The sequence below is a fragment of the Merops nubicus genome, unplaced genomic scaffold, assembly GCF_000691845.1.
Source record: "Merops nubicus isolate BGI_N331 unplaced genomic scaffold, ASM69184v1 scaffold10170, whole genome shotgun sequence".
In the NCBI taxonomy this organism is placed as follows: domain Eukaryota; kingdom Metazoa; phylum Chordata; class Aves; order Coraciiformes; family Meropidae; genus Merops; species Merops nubicus.
The window spans coordinates 2,844-29,103 of record NW_008580862.1 but is presented as its reverse complement, the minus strand read 5'-3'; the positions used below and the strand labels follow the sequence as shown (position 1 = coordinate 29,103).

At 36.6% G+C, this 26,260-nt stretch overlaps 1 protein-coding gene across 1 annotated transcript in view; it reads right to left on the bottom strand.

Annotated features, from left to right (window-relative positions):
• Positions 1 to 25,926, bottom strand: part of CEP128 (centrosomal protein 128kDa) — a gene marked incomplete at its 3' end in the record, with an annotated part of 34,246 nt that extends 8,320 nt beyond the window's left edge. The window contains exons 1-7 of the mRNA XM_008943529.1: positions 25,780 to 25,926; positions 24,301 to 24,387; positions 20,666 to 20,792; positions 19,622 to 19,743; positions 17,140 to 17,231; positions 15,679 to 15,751; positions 6,059 to 6,175 (exon numbers count right to left, since the gene is read on the bottom strand). Coding sequence (XP_008941777.1) covers positions 6,059 to 6,175; positions 15,679 to 15,751; positions 17,140 to 17,231; positions 19,622 to 19,743; positions 20,666 to 20,792; positions 24,301 to 24,387; positions 25,780 to 25,926 — 765 coding nt within the window. The remainder of the gene's footprint in view (positions 1 to 6,058; positions 6,176 to 15,678; positions 15,752 to 17,139; positions 17,232 to 19,621; positions 19,744 to 20,665; positions 20,793 to 24,300; positions 24,388 to 25,779) is intronic.
• Between the last annotated feature and the right edge of the window lie 334 nt (positions 25,927 to 26,260).

Genomic DNA, 26,260 nt, shown 5'->3' with positions numbered 1-26,260 from the left:
CCTAACTTGCTACATTAGCAGCTAGCATGGATTTGAGTATGCTACCTAGATATACCAGCCAGGCATATAAAGGCAGACTGCCCAGATATTTCCATGGCAGGTACATACGAGATATGTCATGGACCAAGACTGAGTCAGATTCAAATGACAATTGAAACAGAAACCTTTAGCCAGAGGTGGCAGAGCACAGAGCCAAGGAGCAAGTACCAGTGCTGCATTAAAACACCGAGATGGCTCAGAGCACAAATCAAATTTATGTTTTTCTAAAAAGATCAGAGCTAAAGGTATGCAAAAAGAGAATTTTCAACAATACTTTTGACCATCAGTCTGCCCCACTCTCTGTTGAAAGTCCACCAGCCTCTTGCAGAAAGAGAATCAAAGTATCCCATTGCACAAAGAAAAAGTAACAAAAATGCTTCCCGGCCCACCCAAGTTACTAGCTTGGGACACAACTACAGTCATTGCCTTAACACAGTCAGTAGGTTCAAAGTGTTCTATAAAGATGATTCTGTTCACCTAAAGCATGCAAAGCATGAACACACAGACTCATTTCACCAAAATCCAGGAAACCAAGCACAGGAATTAAAAAAGCCATCCAGCACATAAAATCCATATAAAAGCTGTTTAAGTCTCATTTTTAAGAATGATACTTGATCTTGGTTTGGAAAATGGATGCTTAAATGCAAACAAACACTAGAAGGTGATGGTATCTTCATGTTCAAAACAAAGCACTGAAGAATACAAAAATAGTTTTAGTTTACACAACAAATATATATGGGTTGCTTTAACGAAATACATGTGCCAGTAGGACTGGCAAGACAAGCATATTTTTTCTCCTTTCTCCTTTACAAACATGTTTGTATTGGGAACAGAGAGAAAATGAAGATCTATGATTTGCATGAATCTGTTAATTGCAGTTTTCTAATCTGCAGTAATTTCTGTTTAAACAGCATTTAAACACACCAATACACACTAAATTAGAAGATATATAAAAGTATAAAGAAAATTTTTACCCACAAACATGTAGCACATACAAACTACAGATTCAAAATAGCAATGCAAATTTAGATATAAAAGTTTGCGTCTTTGACACATCAAGCTTTCTTTAAAGTCAGTATACAACTACATATCATCTTGGTTAATAATCAGTCTGATTATAATAATAGTGCAATACAAATGAAACATTAGTCCATCAAACAAAAGACTTACAGAATGACAAGACAGACAAGAGAAAGACCAAAACAAATGTATCAGCATGTTCAGTTAGACCCTGAAAATATATAATTTAATAACTGAGATCTAGGAAGATGATTCCCTTGAGATGGTAAAATACTGACAAGTAGTGGTCAGTTATGGGTACTGCACTTTCCTAAAAAAGAACTACTATTAACATTCAAACCTAACACGATTTCTTAATTAAAGCAATTACTCAAATCCAAAAAGAAAATTTTATTTCCTTTGGTTTGAAACCTGTAACAGGCAAACCAATGGAAAAATTGTCTCACTAAATAGCCACAAACACTTCAAATAACATTTATTTATAAATATTCAGGATGCATTCAGGATTTTAGAACTCAGTCTAAACCCTATTCTCCACTCCAAGATGTTACTTGGGAAGCATCTTTGAGAAATAAAAGAGAACAGAAAAAGACTCTAATAGAACATTATAGCCATGCAGTGATCATCACAAGACTGAGGCACTGACAAAGCTAAGAGTCCATCTAACACAATCTAAATTACAACAAGCAAGAAACTGAATAACAGAGTAAAAAGCTATTTCTACAGATTATATAGAAACATGCTTCATCCAAACAACAGTAGCATCAAAATATTTAGTTATTTACTTTATTCTTACTAGGATATGCAAAAGTACACAAAGCAATTCAAGTACATTCTTTCTAATATACAGCAACTTAAGCTAAACAAATACACACCCTAGGAACATTTACATGTTACAGACTACTTCTTGATACATTCCTCAGCACATACTGTCCATATGCACTCCAAGTTCTCAGATGGACTGCTTCCTCTCCTAACCAGTATCTGGAGGATGCATGTCTGCCCTTCCTCCTCCTCCAACATGTTGTATTTACATCAGTGGAGGACTATGTCCTCACAGTCCTCAATGCCAGTGCTATTAAAATAAGAAGGTAACAAAAGATAACGTGCAATGGAAGAAAAGGAACAACTGGGAAAATGGGCATCACTCCCCAAAGAAATTCAGGTTAGTGATAAGCAACATCTTGTTCTTAAGGGACTGCCCATAGGCATATTTACAGGGGTGAATCTAAGCACTCCACTCCAAGTGGAGTAGGCAACACAAAATTCCAAGACCAACACTTAAGTATTACTATTGCAGACAAGTGTCATTGAAGAAAACTAGAAGAATGAAACAAATTGCTACCGTCACCTCCAAGCCTTCTTGCAGAGAAACAGCACACGTTTTATTAGAGTTTACTGGCTCGGGTTTACCTCTCAATGCATCTATGCATCACCAGTGGAGGGCATGTCACTAACTGGAAAGCAGCTTGGCTGCTTCTTCTGATACTCCTGATACTTCAGGCCAAATATAAGCCACCACAAGAGAACAGCTCATTAAAAAGTCAAACTGCAGAAAAAGGCAACTAGCCTCTCTTTGTGTTGACTGTTCATTCAGAATATTTTCATTCACAATGTCCACTAAGAATCTTTGAATACACATTTCTGTGGAAGTACTGAAGAGATCCACCTTTTTCAGTAGCCAGTCCTCAGCATCATTCTGTATATCCCATGAGAGATCAAAGGAGTGCACTGATGAGACTCTTGCAGACTTGAGAACAGCATCTGCAATAGCTGAGCATTAAAGGAGCATAAAAGGACATATCCCACAATAAGGAAGAAAACCATCAGTGTCATATATTGTGTTAAGAAGCTAATGTTCTCAATGTACAATGTATTCACACTTTAACTGTAAGGCAGTCAAGACACAACTCAGCTTCCACACTGGAGTCTCAGATAATCTCTGTTCTTGATAATTCTCACCTACAAAGCGATCTGTGGCAAATGCTACCACCGAGTGATGGGCGATCACTAAGAAAAATGACATCATGTATCTTACACAAAATCCAATTATTCTTATCAGGAATTATTTTTTTGTTTGGTTGGTTTTTAAATAATTACATTGTAGGCTTTGCTGAAATTGCCTACTTAAAATATGGAACATTTTTTTAAAATGTATGAGTTACCGACTTTTTCTAACAACTTTGCTCAGAGAACTTTGAGGCCAAATTCAATTTTGTCTCTGGTACAGATAAATAAAAAAAAAATACCTTAGCAAAACACATTAAACAACTACACCAATGCCAAGTAAAGAACAAATCAACACAAAGTCAACTACTACCTGGCTTGAAAACACATTATTGAAATAACAACCTTTTAAAACTACTCATAAATTTTAAATACTTCATAGACATAGATTACATTATTTGTTATACTTGGTTTGCCATACTGGATCCATTCATCTGTAACAGCACATATAAAGGGAAAAATAAAATAAAAATTGAAAAATTCAAAACCCAAAAGTTCTAAAACTCAAATCTGCTACAGCCAATTCTCAGACTGTTTTGGTGTGGGCATTTTTTCCTTTTTGTTTTTAATTTGAGATTAGATCGGTTCTAAGCTTTTTGCCTCCTTAGATATCCTCATATTCTTATTAGTTCTATAACTTATATTCCATAATAAAGTTATTTTCTTCATAGATCTTTCCCACACAGCTGCCTCTCAGGATGATAGTACGTAGAGAGGCAGCATGTACAGGATCTAGACTGTTTTGCTCTCTAAATCTAGTGTTTTTCAAAATGAAGGTCACAAGGTGGTCCATTTTCTATCTAGAGAAGGGCAAATTAACATGAATGTTCAATGGGGAAGGAAGATAGGACAGCTAGACAGAAGGTTGTAATAAGGGCCTAAGATCTAAGGACGTTAGCAATACTAGAGTCTGAAGACATGCGGAATGTAAAAAGTTGCAAGGCTTATCACAAAGATATTCTTTAAGCTGTTAAGACAGCTGAGAGAGAAGCAGTAGGAGGAAGAAGACATACTGGTTTTAAAGTCTGTGTTTCAGGAGTGATACTTTCTCCATATGTCTTTGTAATCTGTCAAAGAAAGATTGTCTAATACCTATTCTACACCTGTCATCTGGCATCATCAGGTTCTGTTTTGCATGTGAAAGGTTAGAAGTTTCTGAAAAAAACTCTAATTCATTGCAACAAGGATAATCTATGTTTTATGAGGATTTCCAAACACAGTGACAAGAGTCCTGTCAAAGAAATCTAGAGTCATGACTGAGATCAGCCACCCAGAAGGACGATTTGGAGATATGAGCTCCTGCTTGAGAGAGCGAGGATAATCTCCAAGAATGTGATTTCCCTCCAAGTAGCAGCAGCTATGAATGTATGATGTGCAGAATACGCCAGTTTCAGTCAGGATTGGCTCGGAATCTTGGCTTGGGCAAATTCCTAACAGTAAAAGTTTACTAAGCAGACTAAGAGGTGTCAAGCTTTCCTATAAACTAAGAATGAGGACTTTATATCAAAGTTTTTTACAGTAGTGTCAAAAAAATCTTTCAAATAGAAAGAGGCTCCTCAGGAAAATCAATTTACAAAAATATGGAACAAAATAGAATTTGCAGGACAAAGGATTAAAATGTCTTCATCTACGACTGGGCAACTTATGGGAATTGAAGTTTAGGGATGTACATAGTATTCCATATTAATTTTGCATTAAATTCATAAGATGAGCTACTAGGAAGAAAAACATCCAGCTTGAGGGCTCATGATCATATGAAAGTCTTTTAAATACTTTTTAATTCATTTACTTGAATTCAAGCTTTGCTTTTAAGGAAATCATGGTAGTGTCCATGTCTCTCTACAAATATAAGTCATTATCCTTTTAAAAGGATAAAACAAGATTGTTCCAATCTGCAGGTAATATTATCAAATGACACCATCTCATTACATTAAGCATCCCTCTACTGGAAGGTGCAACTGAAGAACCTAGAAAAGGACACAGGCAAATTAAAGGGCTATGAAAAAATATAATAAAGTACTCAAATTCTTTTCACCCACTAGCACATCAATACGAGGAAAAATGAAACAGTAAGTCTTTCTGAAATTCTAGCAGAAGTACACCAAGCATTGTAATAAACATTACTTTTATCCACACCAAAAGAGCATCTTCTCTTCTTAAATATGATCTCTTTGAAGAGTTTCTTAACTTGCATGAGCCTCAATCTAAATTAAGGTTCCTCAGTGTCACTGCACAGTACAAAACAACCGCCTTCCACAAAGCATGTATACTGTTGCTAATATTAAAAGTCAAAACCAGCTGCAGTATTCTATTGCTTGGAGATAATATTGCAAACCATATCTTAAGGGGAGTGAAATAAAAAGTTACACAATGTTAAAAGACAGTTATTCTACATAGTAGTAAAATTAGAAACAGACGTATTTTCCATACATTTCCTAAAACAAGCAGAAAAAAAAACTACTAGCTGTCTCCAATTTTAACTGATAACATAAACATTTGTATGTGTACATTTGTATGTGTCTCCTACATAATATTTTATACTTCATCAAGTAATGCTGAATTAAACCTTTTGAAAAGCAATGAAAATTTGTATGGCCACTACAGTGCATTGGATTGCTTATGGAAATAAGTTAAAAATCAATTGCTCGCTGCAAGCAAAGTTTACATTAGAAAATAGAATGCTTTAATTGAGACTACACAGCTAATCACTTCTGTTTGTTTGGAGTTCGAGGAGGGCAACAGGGGGTGGGCTCTTTTAAAGAATGTTTATACCAGTTACCAAAAAGGTCTAAACAGGCAAGACAGTATCATGAAGAACAAAGACTCTAACTTGTTATTACCTGGTCACCAAAAGAAGCCAACCTGGACTGATAGAGTTAAAAGAACATGCCAAAAGTACGCACGCTTCTGCCCGTTACACAGGTACAGGCTCAGAAATGCAGTATTGCTCCTAACCTAGTCCTGAACACACAGGAAGTTTTCCTCTGCATACCTCTTGTAACTGAAGAGACATATGTCCCAGTTGATCCTGGCGCCTTTCTACCAGCTGTCTTTCAGCACGCATTTCCTGTTCTATCTCCAGCAGTCTTCTCTCTACCCGTTCTGATACCTTCAAAAGGAAACAAAAACACCCTGTAGGAAATGAGTGCTTCTTCCACCACATATTAAAACAGCAATAAGTTAAACAGAGTATGAAGCAGAAAGAAAAGAGAACCCAAAATTTATTTTATTAAATAAGACTCAGAATAGCATAGAAAATAACCAGGGTTACAGAAGTGAGTACTCAAGAGGTACTCAAGCAGGGAACTAACCTGCTGTCTTGCTAGCAATATCCTCCTTTTGGTGAGTTTTTCTCTACAGTGGTGGTTCTACTCAAGTGCTAAATCTCTCAATATCAAGTTTGGTGTGGCCTAACCTAAAGCTGGAATACAGAAATCAGGCCACAGGCCTGATTAACCTCTGGAAAGTCATTTTTTTCACATCTCCAGTCTGTAAAACAGACCAATGTTTACCTTGTTCATATTCTGAAATCTGTGAGTGAAAAGCAGTAAACAAAATGCTAAGCACATGAAAATTATTGTAACCACACAAATAATTATGTCACTTTAAGACTTTTTACCAATATGTTGTGAATCCATGTAGGAAATAATACAAATAACACTAGTTATTTGTTAAAGCAGTCTGGATTAAAAACACAATAATTCAACCTTAAACTATAATAACAGAACTACTTTATTTTTTGATTTCAAGCTGCTAGCAGATAGCACCCTCTTGTGGGCAGCAAATCGTATTTATACAGTTGAAGTTAAAGATTAGCAAGGAAAATATTTATGTATCATTTCCTCCCTGCCTTAAAAATAATTATTTTGAACAATCATTAGAAAGTAATTTATTTATTACTGAATAGTATTTAGATAAAACAAGAGACTTAAAACACCATTCACCTACTAGTTTCTGATGTCTGTGGATGGAATCATTTGTCATCTGTACTTTCATCATTAAGCACACTTCTACTAGCACTAGGCATACGCACGGATAGAAAATTAACATTTTTTTTACACAGTTGTGTAGCAACAGAAACATGATTAAGGTCACATTCATCTACTGCATCAAACCACCCTCTTTCATGTAAGTTATGAAAGCTCTGCAGTCATAATCCAGAATAATTGCTTACTAAAAATACTCCAGTTAACAGGAACAATGATGCTATGTAGCAGGAACAGAAAATAACACTTTGTCATTAAACTTGTTATATCTTTGATGAAGACTGGGAAATATCTGTCATCCTTTTATCCAGATATATCTAAAGTACACAAAAGAAACAAAGACATGTTTTTACATTTTTAAAAAATCTTGGCTACATGTTTCTGAAGGTAGAAGCTTTTTCAGCTCTCACACACACCTTTTTTCAAGTAAAGTTAAGCACATTAAAGCTATTCAGAAAGAAAATGTATAATTTAGACTTGATAAAAGATCCAAAAGTAACATCACTCCCAAAGAAGACATTAAAAAGGAGAGGTCAGTAACTTCCTCACTGACACAGATCTAGTTCACTGCATACACAGTGGATGATATGACATGAGGAAGCACTAGGCAAGCTCCACGTTCCTGCAGACTTCAGACTTCATTGCAAATTATCACTAATGCAAAATGAGCAAGAATAGCTTTTTACTTACTACAAGATATCCCTTGCCTTTGACTTCTTTTAACTCCCTCCAGAATATAACTGCTATCTTAATTTCTAATAAGGTACTGAAAAAGACACATTCATTATGTTTGTCAAGCACATGGAAATTTCAGCGTTGCAGAGGTAATCCTCAAAAACAAACCAAACAAACCACACCCACAGACAACCAAACCAAAACCACCAGATATTTTTGATACATTTGCTATTTGAAAAAAAGCCTCTATGAAGACACCATAGCTAATATAGTACATAATTAGGTCATACTCCCTGTACAGAAGACAGAAGAGGCTGGAAAGAACTGCAAGAGCTAGCAAACTTACTGCCTGCCTAAGCACATGACCTTTTATATCTATATCATTTTTCTACAAGTCTATCCAACTTGCTCAGAAACATTCACAGAAAATTTTTACAGCCTTCCTAGCCAATTCACTCCCCTGCCCCTAAAATAACCCATTTTTCCTAAAGATTATTTCAAAATACTTTCCATGCCTCCCTTCCCTCCTGTATTTTAAGCTGAGGTTTTACACCCCCATTGCTGCTCAATAACTTGCACCATGTTAAAAAGGTGTTAAACAGGAATCAGCTTTCTTGGCATACTGCGTCAGTAGTTTCCCCTCTTCTGCAAGGAACAGACCAACTGCTTTGGTCTCCCTGAGAAATAAAAATTAACTTCCAAGTGAATCATAGCTCTTCATGCCTCTTTGTTGGTGTATCCTATTATCTACCATCATGGACTTTCCACTCTCTCATATTTGCACTATTTTTTATCACTGTTCTTATTAATCTAATTTAGTTTCCATTTTCTATGTTCTTTCTCTTTTTGTCTGACATAAATGCAGAACTTGTAATTCAGCCGAGTACATATACTGCCCTACTTCCTACAATTCATCTTTTCATTTTGTAAAATGATTTGCATAGCACATGTTTGATTATTTGCCCAACTCTCATTTCCTCCAAAGACACACATTTTTTCTTCATATTTCATTTCATAAGTCACTTCATAAACAAAAAATTTACAGCCTCAAACTGTTCCAAATACGTGTGAAATAACAAAAGATATTGTAATTAAAGAACAAACCTTAGACTATGACCAAATTGATTCCTTAAAGCAATCATTTTTCCATCTTTTTTTTTTTTCTTTTTGTAAGATAGAGACGAGCGTACAGAAAGGTTGGATACTAGTTAAAGAAAGTTGTTTTAGCAAACATGAATAGGTATTATGTTGGTTAAAATTTCTTCAGAAGTATTTTCTGGTAGACAAAATGTGTACTATGAAACATTACATCAACATTAATCCTGAAAAAGAAGGTTAAACAAAGGCAGCCTCATAAACACTACTTCTAGCCTACTTGATAAAGAGAACAATACTTGGGAAATTATGGTCTTCAAGTTGTGCTTCCCCAAAATTTAGTTTAAATTGGCCAACAGATTCAAATGTTCAGGGGTACAGAGCTGCCAAACATATTTAGATTTTGAAAGGGGTTTCAAGAACATAAAATCCTAGAGAGAAGTAATCTCATAAATACCCTGTTTAGGTACAGGGGGAGAACTCAGTCTTTATTTCTTCGTTTTGGCTGCCAGTAAAGCACATTCATTTAGTCTGAAGTTAAGTATGAGCCTACTTAGCATTCTAAAAAAAAAATATTAGGTTGGAGTATAAGAAAATAAAGCTAGCAGTGAAGTCAAAGTGATGCAAAGAAAGTGTCATGGGACTTTGGAGATGCATCATGGTGAGGAAGCATAATATGGAAAGAACATAAAAGTTATTGTGCAAGGATTTAGGTAACAAAAATACAATCTTAAGTTTTTGTAGGGTGACAAAAACCCAAAAGTGTTCAAGTGGTAAGGGTGGAGACCGGGAAAAGAAGGCAGACAGTAGAAAAGATCACAACAAATTAGACTTTATTGTATTATACCTTGAAACAGTGCAAAAAAACAACCCAAGTATTATCACTTGTGGCTTCCTCTGCATTCTGTGAAAAAGCTGCTATATTGCTAAGCACTGCTAGGACGTGTGACAAGTCTTCCCAGAATTTAGTAAACTTACCTTCCCCATTTTGAAAAATTTAACATCATAACACTAACACAAACTGGGTCATTTATCACATATTCCCAATTTTGTCATTTATGGTATGGCATAGCAGAAGTCCCAACACATGACCCTGCAAATCTGAGGCCAATCTTCTGATGTACTTCTATGTTGGAACCTGCCAACAGTCTCCCTGGCCAAAAGGGATGAAAAAAAAACTATCACATTCTTTCTCCATCCTCTCCACAGATGTTATGTCCCCTGAACACTCTTTTTAGTTTGATCATCTTTTTACCTACTGATACTATGGCATTACACAGGACCTATCAGTGCGCGTAACGTCGCAATTTTTCTGTCAAGGTTTTTTATAAACTTCCCTGATTGCATTTTTATATTTAACTGTTGAAGTTTATCTAACTTCTCCAGTTCTATCATTTGCCTATAACTTTTGGAAGGACTCCTCTTTGCCTTGTGCAGTTACATCAGCTATCTTTTGATCTCCCTCATGTCCTTTCATGCATTATTTGAAATCACTACTACAGTGTATTCAGATCACTTCCACATTGTCTGGAAATATTCTATCCTCTTCATTCACCAGCATTTTTCTAAGAAGCTCCATTATTTTTGTGCAAGTCTCTTTTAGAATCCAAGCATTATTCTAAGACGTTTAACTTTTTGCTCCAGTAGGGATGCCAAATCTACGTTTGTTATGGTTATTGTTACAAGGTGAAAATTTGACAGATTAAAAGCCATGGACGGGACTCTTGTTTGTAACAAATAACTGCTTGTTTGTTTTTTCTTCTGGAACGTTTCTGCTTATTTGCTCCACAAAGCAGTTAATGCACCATTTAAAAACATAGCTCCCCTAACATAATATTTACTCAGTCTACACTGGTGTAGACATTATCTCCCACAAGAATTATGTTCCCTGGTTTTGTACCCTCTCCAACCTTCCTCAGCTCGTCACAAAGCCTGTGACGCACAAAAATAGGGATTAAAAGGGGAAAAAAAATTAGAAGCAGTTAAGTGTTAACTCGTTAATTAGTACATGCAGAAGAAACTCTAAAACTCCCTCCTATTCTTTTATCCCCAATGACCCCGACTCAGGACAACATTTCTACTGTAAGAGTAAGTATCTTGTCCTCTGGATCTTATCAAAAGCCTTAGTGTAGACAAATGATTCGCTGAAGAACAGGACAAAGAATATGGACTTTCTACATAATGACACAAAATGCTAGCACTAAATTATTGCATTCACAACATATTAGAATGTAATTTCAAGCATACATTTTCTGCAACACAGACTACCTGTATTAGAATCATGACATTAAGAATTGCATCTCTGTGTAAGGCTCTCAGGCAGCAGTAAAATCTGTGAAAAATGGGTTAGGGTATCAAAATGTACCCCCACCACCTATTAAACACAAACAATAGAATATCCTGTTTAAAAGCAGGGTGACGTTTAAGTCATGTAGCTAAATATAATCTTGTGGAAGATGCTAGATGCTTATTCTACAAAAGGCAGCATCCTACCTGTTTTTCAACTTTCCACTGTTACTTCTAGGGCACAAGTCCTGCTTACTGAAATCTGTTTCAACAGATTTTTCTTGCCTTTCTTGCTACAACCTATTTTATCATCAATGCAGACTTGAAACAGAAGTATTAAAATCACAAAATAGCTAACTTCTTTCACAGATGTCACGTTAAATATCATTAAACTTTTCCCTCATGGCAAATGATTATGTGTGATATACATTTTACACATCACCTGTGCTATGCCAAGAATCCCTGTACCAGATCTTCTGAGGGACAGTTTCTTAACTGTCAATAAGCCTGGCTCTCTGAGATACCATAAATAACCACATTAACTCCATGTAAAACTCATTTGACTTGACATTGCTGTCTTCTTCCATGGACACAGCCTACACCAACCTTCTAATTGTGCCATCTCAATTAAGATGATGCCTTCTAATGGCATCATCTCACCTACTTAATTTGAACAAACCTGTGCTTTGCTGCAGTTGCCCTTTATGTATAAAGCTCAGCACCTTGTGCTATTTGGGATGTGCTTCTATAGCAGGAGATTGCAATAAAATGTCCAAGAGGGCTATATTAAATAACCATAAAATAAGTACACATTTTTTCAATAGTTCACAGGTGTGTATGGAGATCCCTCTAGCAAACTCTTTTCAAGAAAAAAAGCAATCTCACAAAATGTCTAGCTAAGAGAGGAGCTGTTGATATAGAGAGAGTTGTAGAACCTGCACTCTTTATAACAAAACTGCACATAGATTCTCAGTACAAGGCCATGGAGAGTGCTTAATTTGAAATGGACTTTCACCCACGTGTGTGACACCACCTCAGATGTCATCTGGTTGTTATACCGGGGTGGAAAAGGCTCCCTTTTAGAATTAAAGTGTATTGATTGTGTTGAGTGTCTCTGAAAGTATTCAGATCCAGCATCAAAAAGGCTCCATGAATCATAACCTCTAATAAAAATAAATTCTGAACTAGTGACTCAGAGCAACTGTGGTGACTAGTCCTGTATCATCACACATCTATACACTGGCAGTTTTCAAACAGCACTGATTATACTGAACTGTACAGCTGTAAGAATTTAGATATGCATCACTATAGAAATGTAGGCTTAAGGACACTAAACTGAAAAGAATGTTTCTACCATGAACCCATGCTATCAAACTATCAAGATTTCAACATGATAATTTATCACCAAGAAGCATATGGCAGAGCACAAATACAAAGATGGCAATGCTGGAGGTGATAAACACTCCAAAGTGAAGTTATAAGGGCACTAAGGACAAAAGTTCCTGTACAACTTCCTGAAAGGACATTGCAGAAAGGTAGGTACTGGTCTCTTCTCATAAGTTACTGGTGATAGAACAAGAAGGAATGGCCTCAAGCAGCACCAGGGGAGGTTTAGAACGGACATTAGGGAGAACTTTTTTACTGAAAGGTTGTCAGGCATTGGAAGATGCTGCTCAGGGAGGTGGCTGAGTCACCATTCCTGGTTGTGTTTAAAAGCTGTGTAAATGTGATGCTTGAGGTGGACTTGGTAGAGTTAGGTTGGACTCAATGATCTTAAAGGTCTTTTCCAATCCAAATGATTCTATGATTCTGTAAGGAAGTTGTGAGGAAAAAAAAGTATTTCCTTCTACTCAATTCACTTTCATCAATGAGAAATCCATTCTGAATTAAATAATCTCATTAGAAGAATACCTAAACAGACAGGTACTAAAGGAACTCAAAAATCTACAATAGCAGACCACAGTTTCCACACAAGCTCCCATCTCATGCTTTGCTATGCTCACCATTAGAGTTATTTTTTTTCTTCACATCCTTACACATTTACCTTATCTCACCCATTCTGCCAACCTCATCAGTGCAACTGTAGATCACCAGGCTTTGGACAAGTGCAAAAGATCCATATCTATTATCACAGAGCACAGGTAAAGCAGCAGTGTGGAATGTTGCTATCTCTGGGCTTTTGCAGTGGTGTGCAATCGCCTGGATACAATTAGTGATGAAGCATGTCAGAATTCACCTGCCTGAAGAGAAAGGAAATCCTCTAAAAAGCCTCTGAAAAAAACTAAACAACCTTCTCCAACGAAGGTTAGGGATGAAAAAGCAATCAGATTTAAAAATAAACACACAACAACCAAAACTAGCAAAACAACCAAAAAAAAAAACCCCAAACAAACGCACAAACAAACAACAGAAAGAAAAACGAATCGCCACAAAAGTGGAAGTTCTTCTCACAATGTCTAATCTATCTGCAGAACTCCTTGCCAGAGGACAAATAAAATGGTAGACATCTAAGTTAAAACAAAGACTGGGCACGTTCTAGAAGAGAAATCCACAGAGGGATTATGAAGTAAAGTACAGAGATCAATTCCAGACCAAGAAGCTCCCAAGCAAAAAGTGTTATACTAGTATTGTGCAGAATTATCATTAAGATGTCTTTCTGTTCTAATACTGTTCACTAAACATGCACTTGTTGACCATTGACCATATACAGCTAGATCTTTCCCAACTATATATTTCTTCTGCAAATTGGACATCAGCAATTGCTTTAACCTTTCAAGGAAGTCTTTGAAAGAATGTCCTTTTTTCATTTTTCCCCTCTATTTTTCCTCCTCTCCTCTTTCCAGTCTTTTCTCCATCTGGCCAATGTTGTTCCTAAAGATAAGCAGCAGCAACGAGCAGACTATTCCAGCTGAGCCTCACTAGTCCTACGCAGGAAAACCATCTCCCTGCAGCTTAGTGCAGAATTTGTGTCTTTACTGAAAGAAAGTCGTAAAACACTTCAGCTTTCATAGTTTTACTTGATAATAATGTTCCCTCTCAACTAAACACTTATTCTTCTGGTATTCCCTTCAACATTAGCAACCTACAGAAGGCTTCCTTGTTACACTTCACATATCTCAGTTTTTGCTTCTCTTGCGTCAAAAGTTGCAACATTCAATTTGAAATCCTACTAGAGGAGGTCACAAAGAGCTAGTTATTTCTTTCATTAATGAAAAGACAGTGGCTGCCAACATTCCAGAGGATGGAGGAGGAAGGTTTGTTTTCTCTCATTCAAAGGCATTGAACAGTTGTAGTGTAGCTAGCTGTAGTACCGATTTTCTTGAGAACCATCTTAATTAAAACTTACTGAGTTTGCTGATTTTCTAGTACATTGAAAAGGAAAAAATTACGTATACTGAGACACAGGCCACAAAAAATAAAACCAAGAGCTTAGCAAGTATAAAGAAATCTTTAACAGAAACTTATTTTATCCTATCAGGCTACTAAGAGAAAGCAGAGCTAGCATTCTAACAAAGACAGCCTTTTGCATTTTTCTAGGAAGGCTGATGAGGCAAGTCTTCCTCCACTAATGGATTCTACCATATCAAGCATATAACCGGTACTGATAAATTATAATCTCTCCAAACTCTGTTCAACTTCATCTTGAATCAGGAACTCACACAAGTGTAATTATTAAGTCTGCTGTCAACAAATGGACTGTACCAACAATATTGTTACCATTGACAAACACATCACTAAAGCTCTTGGCAGAAGTGTTTACTACTAATTCACACAATTTTAGGGCAAGATGAATCACCCATGGGAAAATAAGGACACAAAACACTTGCTCTGAAAAGTCAGCGTTGCTACTGTTACTATATTAATACACAAAGCATATGCTCAAGTCTTAGGTGTCAAGAACTACATACAGGATTTTCACCTATTCCTCCCACTTCTCTTGGTCCTACAGCAACACACTAACTTCCATCTCAATAGCAGACCCAGGTACAGACTGTAGTTAGTCTTCCAGCAGATACAGGAGGTAAAAAAAAGAAGAGACTAGCAAGGCTGTCCTGCCTCCTTTGTCACACTTGTCACAAAGCCCTCAGAGAAGACTGAAGCCTGAAAAGACTCCTCCCATTATGCTGTACAGATAAGGATTGATAAAGGACAGGGAGGGAGGGACAGGAAACAATATTATTCATCATCTTAACATGGGAAAGCTTTTATCTTTCAAAAGGTATCTTCAATAAGTATGATAGCGTTCAAACCAAAGCTCAAAGTTAAAAGCAGCTTCCTCCATGCCCATGAATTTTGAAACAGAAAAATTCAGTACATACACGTGTAAAACATGCACTTTTACTTCAAAAAAGTAAATATATATATATACACATATTTATTAAATATAAAACTTGTCTTGCTGATTTCATTACAGAAAGGTAACATTATAACAACTTGTGGTAGCCTAGGTAAGATCATGTTCAGATACACACACATATGTGGTACTGACTACCAACGCTCACATTAAACTAGAAGTCCACATCCTGCTTAGAATACTAAAGACAATCATCTTTTTGTGTTAGGCACTCACCGTTCCTTGTCTTTGGGACTCAGTGAGCTTTGCAGACAATTCTTCTAGAGTCTTTCTTAATTCAGCATCAGTCCTTCATAGAAAAATACAGGTAAGACAATATTCTACAGTGCAAAAACTAAACATCAACTGTGATAATTTCAAGCAGCAACAATCTCCTGTATTTTTATGTTACTTCAATTTGTTCTACAGCCTCTAAATACCTAACACGATTGGAGGCCAGCATCAAGTGGAAAATTCATGATAAAAAGCACTTTCGTTCTTCAAGTGAAGATAACAGAGCCTCTAGTTTGAAAGGCTAGGTATCAGGTCAACAAGTGAAAAATTATGAACACAACCACACAGTCCTTTTGAGAAGTACTAACTCCTACAAGGAATTAGCAGACTAATTGCTGTTATCGCTGTTAGACAAAGCACCATATGTGAAGACAGTATGTAGTAAAAAAAGATATTGTGGCCTGCATGAGAGCTTGCCCTCAAGAGACTCCAGTACCAAGAACAAATAAGGAGACAGCATGTAATAAAAGAAATTCCCAAGTCCCTGTCATTTTGTTCATACATAAAAAGGGGGGGAAAGCCACATACACCATTGAAATGCTGGGGTTTGAACCCCGAGCCCCTGAATTAAGGTTGACATATGGGTGATTCCCACAGCCCTTCATACAGAGGGGGTGAGTTTGCCTTATAGCTTCCCCCCAGGGTGCGGCCGGCCCTGCAGGGAGAGCCATAAGGGAAATGAGCCCCAGGGGTCCCGCACTGAGTTGACAAAGGTCAGGTGTCTGCTTGGGGATCAAAGCTGGGACCACTGGCAGGGAGTCAGGAGTGTCTGTCTGTGGAGTGCACTCCACAGAGCTTCCTGGTTCAGGGAAGACCTCCTGACTCTCCTGGAGCTGGGCCCCGGTCTGTTTAGGCCTTTGCAAACACAGGTCGATCGGATGAGAGTTACCATGTGGGCACCTTTTTCTTATATGTTTAACTTGCTGGTGTGGCTGTTTCCCATGCCAACTATGGGAACCCTCGGTTCACTGTTTGTACCACCTGTTGTGGGCCGAGTCATGTCATTTGTGGGATCGTTGGGGGTGGCGTCGATCATGTATGAGCTTGTTGACCTGTTTGTACCCCCGGCGGTCATTCATATAGTAACATTTCTGTCTACAATACAGTCTGTGTATTGGTTCATCGTTCTGCTGGCTGTATCATTTTTGTTGGGCCTGGTCATTGGCAAAACAACCATACACACCAGAACTGATGGGTGCTATTTACATTTATAAATACTGCACGAGGTTACATGAAACAAGCAGTTCATAATACTGCTTTCATCTACATGTTGTGCAATCTCCTACTCCCCCCAAAAATTATTTTTTTTTAAATACAAAATAACAAAGGCATTTAAGAATTCTTTAAAAGCATAACAATTCTTTCCTACGCTACTCTTCACGTGGAGTTATAGTCTGTTTATACCGATTTCTTCTTGAAAGCTCCCGACTGATGTCATCTCCTAGGCGAACTTGCTCACTACTGAGATCTCGAAGAGACTGGTGGAAAGAATGCAGCTGTAAATTAAAATATACAGATTAAGCCAAGGCTTAGGAAACCCTTTGTCTGTGATACTCCAAAAATACATATACACATATATACTTTTTACAATAAAGTAGATAAAAATAATCCATAAAATAACAAAATTCCACAAATGGCTGATGAGCATGGCTAAGGCTTGTATGCTTCTATTTCAATCAACCCTTCACAACACTTCAACATGCTCATAGAAACTTCATTTTCAGTACATTATTTGCTAAACCAAGTTTTCCAACTAAATTTTTTTTTTTTTTTATCATTTTGGTTACTTGACACTGCACCATCTTTTTAACCTAATGCAAAGCAAGTTGAAAGATCTGAACAGTTGAAGTCAGGAAAGACACATTCCCTGCTAATAAATGGTAGTATAAGTAAAACACAGTTCTACCCAGCTATATATACTGCTATAAAAAGATGGCATACAAACTTGGAAGTGACCAAGCAGAACACTATGATGTATTCAGGACCTGCAAAAGCACTGAGGCAAGGTACTTTACTTTGCCCAGGGCTTTACATGCTCTACTAGAATTTTTTTTTCAGAGCTTGAAAACAAACAAGCACACACAAGATAATCCCACACATTTCCTCTGTAAAACACCCCATTACCCCCATTCAGCAGGCCCCCAGTTTATAGTCAGTTTTTAAGGGAACAGATGAAAAAAAGTAATAGGTCATCCACCCTTCACTGGATAAAGTCTCAGTTAATCCATCCTAATCCAATCTACTGCTGTCAACAGCTCCGTGGCCAAGACCATCATTATGAAAAACCCTGTTTTATAATAATCCCTTGTTTTATGCCCAAGACTTAAACATGAATTTTCCACAGCCCAGCTGACTGTCCTGAACATTTGGACACAGGCACTACCATCTCCCAGACATTTCAACCTGACCCAAGAGACTTTGAAAAACACAGCATGTTTTCAGAATGTATCAGTCTAAGGCGAGAGACTCTAACAATGTTAAAGCCCATTCAGCTGGAAAACTGTCTTAGCTAGAAGCAGTCAGAATAAGAATAAAGGGACAGTGGTTACAGGAAGAAGATAAAGCCACAGCTTTACTTAAGCAGTACTGCTTTACCTCTGCCTCCATTTCTACCTATGGTCATTACCAATGACTATTTCTAGTTCACCATTCCTCAAAGCACTATATTGTTCTTATGAAACAGTTAATGACTGAAAAATGCAAGAATAAGGAATAAGCCAGGAGTTATCATCAAAATAAGAAAAAAAAGCTATTTACTTACATTGCTACTTAAAACAATCTGAATTTTGTATGCATTGCAGGAATTCCCTTGAATAAAATTTCTAAGATATGTATAGAATATTTACAAGTAGTCTAAAATAGTTCTAAGGGGTTTTGGAAGCTTAGGAGGGAAGATTTCCATGTAAAATTATTTCCTTCCAAGGATTATGTTCCACGTTAACCTTGAGGAAGGAAGGGATGGGGGAAGTCAAGGACAATGAAACAGGGTTACACAGAATCTAGGAATTTCTATAGCACTCAGACTTACCAAAAAGTCAACTGAGATAATGTATTATGGTTAAGTTTAAAATTAATTATTTGGAAACTGGGGCTGATTTAATAAAGCCAATATGAACACCTTCCAATCAGCTGCTTTAATTTTACTCATAATACATTTCTCCTGGAGAAATTAGTCCACATAGAGGGATTCACTCAAGGAGGTCTGAAAGAGCAAAAACAGGTACTGAAATCTCCTCTCTCCCTCTGTAGGCTATAGAAAGTCTCTAATTTTATCCATTAAAGTAATTTCTTTTTTTTTCTGAAGACTAGGCAAGTAGACACAAGTTGAAGGGTATGAAAATTACCAGTGTCATACACATCCTTTCCTCCTCGTATCATCTGCCTGAAGTACAGGGTCAAATCATCCCACTCACAGGTCAGACATAGAATTAAGATGGAGAATTAACTGCCTCAAAAATCAATCCAGGCTACACTGAAGTAAACAGGAAAAGCACTAAGACCCTGTGCCATCAGCTAAAGCAGAGCAAACCCCTTTATAGCCACACTCAATTTCAGCATGTAGATGAATGTTAATCACAGTCAGAAATTACTTTTCTCATACATGGCCTAAGAAGTACAAAGACTATTTTCATACATTCCTTTTGCTATCACTACTATCTGCATCTTTTTCTCTATAATGCCAGATTAGCATGAAACCTCACAACACTGACAAATACAAGAGGTGACTGTCTATGAAAAAAGGCACGTAAAATCAAAAGTGCACTTCATAGCTGAAACATTCTTAGCTGTATCATCAGAAAGAATAACCCCATTTGGTGAAAAAGCAAAGAGCTTGGTGACCACATATTGCCTATTTGGGGAAGTAACTTCCATTAGTGCTCTGTACCTGGTCCAAATTATCTGCCTCATGGACAAATCGAACACTTGCAGATCTAGATCTTTGATGTTTATTGCCCTGTGAGTCTCCATAGTCCCTGAGAGGAGAAGTAGGCAGGAAGTGGCAGTTCCCTTTAGGAGAGAAAAAAAATAAGTAGGAAAACAAAATTTCGTACAGGAAATACTTCATCTTGTCAATAATCCTGATAGGCCACGTTACAGACAAAACAACCACTAAAGTTACAGAAAATGTACAGCATACTTCTTGTTTAATCAGTCCCAGGATTCTTCTTCAAAATAAATATTTCTAGAATACAGGTATGTGATGGGTAAAAGGGTTCCTTTGTTCCTCCAACAGTTAGGGGTTTTTCCCCAAATTTTATTTGCCCAAGCAAATAAACAGCTTTTCCTTCACCTTGATCTATTATAACTTCAAACTACAGTACCTCACAGCTTTTAGATCAGAAAAATGAGAGTTTTAGAGCTTTCTACAAAAATACATTAAAGGCTACATCTGGGAGAAAGACTCCTCCCAGACATATCTTCTCCTAACATATAATGAATTTTCAGAGAGGTGTACAAGAAAATACTTCTCTCCTGTACATTATACATCAGTTCAGTTTTTCCTTTTTCCCCGAGACTGCTATAATTTCATCCACACTTCCATAACCTTTCATATTTAAAATTTAACTTTTATTTTAGGTGTAAAGCAAGCTTTGGAAACTGCAATAACTTTTGGATTTAGCTTTAACTTCTATGTACCAACAACTCATGCAGTGGACAAAGAATTTTCTCTACTGAAAGAATCAATGTGTCATGTAGATCTCTCTCGGGATATCAGCAGAAAAGATTCTGTAATAGAAAGCTGTAAGAATTTACAAATTAACAACTTTATAACTTGATGCAGATCTCCCAAATTTCTTAATTTCTTTGAAGTAATCAATGATGGCTTTTCATGCCACTCTCTTTAGACATTCTTCTTCTTTATTTCCTCTTTCCATACAACAGCTATATGACATAATTTAAGTATATGCAAGCACCTGAAGTATTTTACCTGACACTCCTTCTCCATCCAGATCGCTAGGGTATAAGCTTGAGAGAGAAGCACTTCTCATTCCAGAGTTTCGGTTTAATCGTTGGCTCCTTAGATGACCTATAGATTGTTCCAGTGTTTCTTTTAGCTACAAAAAAATAACAATTTACTGAAATATGAATGCATACTGATTTAAAAAAACTCATGCATGTAAAATATTCTTTTTCAAAAAGTCATTAAGTGAACCAAAACTAGTTTTATGACTAGTATAGCTATGAATTAGTAACAGCTTTTCCTCCCTGTCTCATATGCCATAGTCCCATAACTATGGCAAAATGTTTCCAACACTGGCAGCTTCAAATATCATGTTTCTTAAGTAGTGCAACACACTAGGAAAACTCAAAAGAAAAGAATGTATCCTACTATCAAAAGAAGACCTATTTGCCAGCAATGACCAGTAACAACCCTGCAAAATCCAGAAAACACCTTTAAAGACACTTTAAATTGGTATTTTTCTACCAGCCCTACCTGGAATCAATTTGACATATGGCTATCAAATTTCACTCAGCAGCTTTACCTCAAGTCCTATTTTTAGTAGCTATACTTCCAGGTAGACATTCCCAAATTAAGAGTTCAGAACTACCTACATTCCAAAATAATGTCCTCATTTTTCAAACTTGCATCTTATTTCCTAACATTGCATTTGCTAATTTTGGATCTTAGCCACCTGCTTTTGTCACACCTTTATTTGAACCTTCAGAAATTCATGTTTTACGGATTGCCACCTTTCCTCTCCCCAACAGAGGCTTGTACACAATAGTTAAATTGCTGTTTTATTCTTGCAGAATTATACACGCTGTATTGGATCTCTCTCTAAGTGGCACTTTTTCCCAAATCATAAAACACTTCTTTAAATCATTTCTGAATCTTTCAGTGGTTGTTTAGGGGTTTTTTTGAGGTAGTATGTGTTCATTATATAGTACTTTTAAAACAACTTGATTATTGCTAAGACACTCTCAAACCAAAAACTTAAAGGGTTTTCTTATGCTTTCTAAAAAAGACAGAGGCTACTTGTGGGAAAAACATACAATAATGCATGTGTAACAGAAGATCACTTTTGCATTTAAAAAGATAAACCTAAAAAAAAAAATGAAGATGACATAGGAACAAAGAAAGAAAGAACTGCAATAACTCAATTTTCAAATCTAACTTGTCTCTGTTAAGAGACTTACCTTGCACTTTAACAGGCCAATAAAAACTCTGATTTAAGCTACAGGTGCTGAGTTTACATGCTTTAGCTTTACAGCACTCATTTTCATTCTTTCTACATGAAACCAGACAGCTGGATTTTTTAATTAGCTTTTTTTTTTATATATATATAAACAAAGACCCATGACAGTGTCCAGAATTAACAACTTTACTCTTCAGACTGTTTCTTTAGAATAGAGCAATGGCCAAAAAATTATGTACAACTTATAATTTACATTATCAACATTGTTTCTCTTTGTTTATAGTATTTGTGTTCTCTTTAAAAACTACTTAATTTTTAAAAGTATGAAGATAGGCTAGTGACAGTAGAACAAAGATATTAAAAAACCCACAGATTAAGAGAATAATCCTTAACATTCACCAATCTGAATTCTATTTCTCAACATCTCATCCATAAGATGGTTAAATCCCATCAAAACACTGCCTAACATGGTCTTTTCCCATTTCTTCATTTTCTTTTTTTTCCCCCCCTCTCTATTTATTTAGAGAGATAAACATCAGTGCTATCAGAAAAAAATAAAATTAAAAAAAAAAAACCAAACAAAAAACATCTCTCTCAAAGGCTAATTACTTTTCAACTTCTCCAAAGCCTCACATGAGCAAAAACCCACCCCAAAACATTCTCTCCTCTATCGCCCTCCTCCCCACCCCTAAAAGTACAACAGAACCTTTTCTCTACTACCCTTGTCCTCCAGGAGCATAATGAAATCACAGACCAACAGTGAAATCAGCAGGAGAGTACCACTGCTCTGGAACAGAGCACGCAAGGAGAGTACAATGTTCCCACCTCTAGAGAACCAGCAACAGCAACAATAAAACAAAGTTCCGAGCAGCAAACCTTCTGTTCCCATAAGCTGTGTTGCAAGTTTTGCATTTATTCACAGGGAGACACTGGGCACCAAAAAGCCTGGTACTAAATTAATTTATAAATTAGAATGGAAAACGGGTCCTCAGCAGCCTAAGACTCACCAATTCATAAATGCAAATACACTATACGATGGTCTGAAGAAAGTCTTTTTTAAGGAAAAGATTACAAAGAACTCCAAAGTCAGACATAATATTCAGCATAACTGACTGAACCTAAACACATAGGCCATCTGGAGCAAAACAGTCTTAGACAAACAATCCTGTAACCAAATCTAATATGGTAGAAACACTTGACCAACCATCACTGTGAAGAGAAAAAAAAAAAAAAAACCAAACTAAACATCCAAATGAGACATTTATTCAAATTCTTAAATATTGATTACAAAAGAAAAACAGACTCACTACTTCCTGACCCCAGCTGCATCTTCCAGCAAATGCATACATCTTCAGAAAAGGAACAGAAGCTCAGAATAACACGTTATCTTTACTAGTAAGGTTAATTTTACTCTATTATTTAAAGCTGAAGCAGGAGATGGAGTCTCTAGATTTCTCCTCCACTTGAGGCATAATCAAAAGCCACTTAGCGTGACTAAGAAGAATGAACGTGAAGTCAAAACTAAATTTGAGTGACACCTCACCTTGCTATTTCCTCACAGAAAATCTTTCCAGAATAACAATTTTGAACTACATTTAGTATCAGCATTTGTTAAAACCAGACAACTTTAAAAGGTTCCGATGCCCACAGGAATTCCACAAATTCAATACCCAAGTAGAGCTTATAAAGACTCAAACAGCAGAAAAAAAGAGATATATAATACCCAAAATTACTTCCATGCAGAGCTTGTGCATACTGATTTAGAAACCAAGCTGTCTGAAGAAAACAAGCCTTCTTCTCTACAGATTTTATCTCCTTTTCTCTACCCTTACATGCAAAATATTCCTACATCTCAAATACATCTGTCCTGAGGAAGCACCTGCTGCAGTTTGCTTGTAACCAAGGTACAAATCTCTCTCGCTCTACCAGCACTGATTTGTTTTACCTTCTCTGTCTAGAGCTCTGTTTTCAAACTTGCAGAAGTTTGACATTAATGAGAATTTCACCCCTTCTGTAATTTAGAGAATGCTGGTCAACAGATTCAGAAGCTATTGTAGAATGACAGGAAAAAAACTATATCAGTATGACCAATCTCATTCCTTTCTGTAATTCAGCTCTTACCACATATTCATGCCAAAGAAACATGTTCCCTAACACTATATTTCAGCTATGCACCTTCTACTTGGCACAGTTTGTAACATAATCTGTTTGGTATGTATAAACCAGAAAAGTAATGAAGCTACAACAGCTGCCAGAGCTTCATTTTATAACATATTGCTATAGTTTCATTTAGACTGCTCAAATATGAGAAGTTTCTATTGACACCTACTTAACCCTTGATATATTCTGTCCATTACTACCAAGTTTTCAGCTATGAATGCTATTAACAGAAAAGATTTAAGAAGACAAACTAAAAGTTGCTCACAGTTGCTATTTCTTCGGTTTGTTCCTTGTTGTATTCTCTGTATTGTCCTAGCAAATGGTCAACGTGTCTTAGATTTCTGTTGGCATCCTTAAAAAAACAGTTTGAGGAAGAAAAGTCAAAATGGAAACAACCTTTAATCAAACATTACCATTGTCTTTATTATTCTTTTTTATATGAGTAAATTGATAACACAAGTGCTTTTTAAAGGGTCTAAGCATTCACAATCCTATTCAAGTAACAAGAATCTGAAGATATATAGCACAGCTAAAAGGAAGGAAAAAAACAATTAGAAAAATTAAAAACACAGTATCACAGTTACAGTAGTAAGGCCTCAGCTTGAAATAGTTTTTTACATTTCAGCCACTCTTCAGAAAAACGTTTTTAATTCAAAGATCTTAACATTACCTGCCTATAAACTAGAACTAAGTTAACTAACAAATTTTTGAAGATCAACACATGAGGCAAGGTCTCCACATGAGCACTGCCTGACCTGATGAAGACCTGGATCAGGTGGCAGACCTGATAAAAAGCACCCCACAAAAAGCTCTAAATCAGAATTGCAAAACAACAACTAGAAAGAGGTTAGACAGAAATGGAACAGTACTACAGAGTCCTTTTTAAAAAAGTCAGATTACATTCTTATTAACCCATCGCTTTTCTAACTTGATGATCATTTTCCAGCTAAGAAGTTTTGAAGTTTAAATTCAGCATTCTATATAGATTTTCATCTTCTCACATAAAAGAAAAAAAAAAATATTGCCAGCCAAGCAATACTTCAACACAAGTCTTAGTATGTAAGCCCACCCACTTTAGGTATTCAGAACTGTCAACTAGAGAAGAATGGGAACGGCTTCTCAAGTAATAAACGGTGTCAAGACAGCCAAATGCCTCCTCCCACATGCAAAACAGAGTCAAGAGTTTTCTTCTGCTGCCTCCACTGAAGAAGCAGGAATTAGCTGAACACTTTTTTGTGCTCAGGTACAGGTCACTTACTAGTCTACAAATAGTGCTTCTCACTGTGCTGTTCCACATCTAGAAAATATTTTAATTGCAAGCCTTGTCAGGAGGGAACTGACTGCCTACATATTTAGTTCAGTAGGAATTGGTAAATTTCACACAGCAAGAGACAACAAAAACTGGGCTGGAAGTTTCTGCTACAAAATTCAATGCCTTGTGAGAAGCTCGCAAAGTTTATTTGGCATTATACAGTTTGCTAACTTCATAAACAGTATTACCAAACAGCTCATTGTTTCTAACATTAATCTCTTAATGTCTGAAATAAAGGCTGTATAAAAGTGTAAGAAGCCACATACTTTCTGCTCAAAGGCAATACAATCAATTTCCCAAAACCTTTCCAGTTTGCACAGGAAGCAATGTTCCCTATGAGTACAGTTTTTTCCACAACTTCAGAAATTAAAATTTGACTCTGTGACAAAAACACACTCTAGAAATACTTTAAAACTGTATTTTGTAAACAACCTGTAAAGTGCTTGCTAAAGTGTGGATCTTCTCTGTGACTTCTTCAGCACCATAGTTCCAAGCTCTGCCGTGGGATGCTCGCAAAGGTGGCCGCCTTCCTACTCGAGCCCTAAGGAAGTTGTCTGAATCACTGGACGAATCTGCCATTAGAGTCCTGACACCTAGGCAGGAAGACCAGAAAAAGTAACAAGTGTGAAACCCTAATGGCAACCAAACAGTCTCTGACTTAGACAATATTCCCAAGGCAACTTCATAGACTCAGACTCCACTTAGTTAGCCTTTCTGGTTCAGGTCAGCAGGATGTACCTTTGAAGCAGATCTTCCAACTGATCCTCAATTACTATGTTTGTTTACACCAGGAAGCAGTACCCAGATGCAAGAGGCAGAGGCCATTAGGGGAGAATAAAACCAGAAGATGCACTCTCACTACTTCAAAAAGTGTTCAGTATCCAGGATAAGTCGACAGCCCAAACCAATTCCT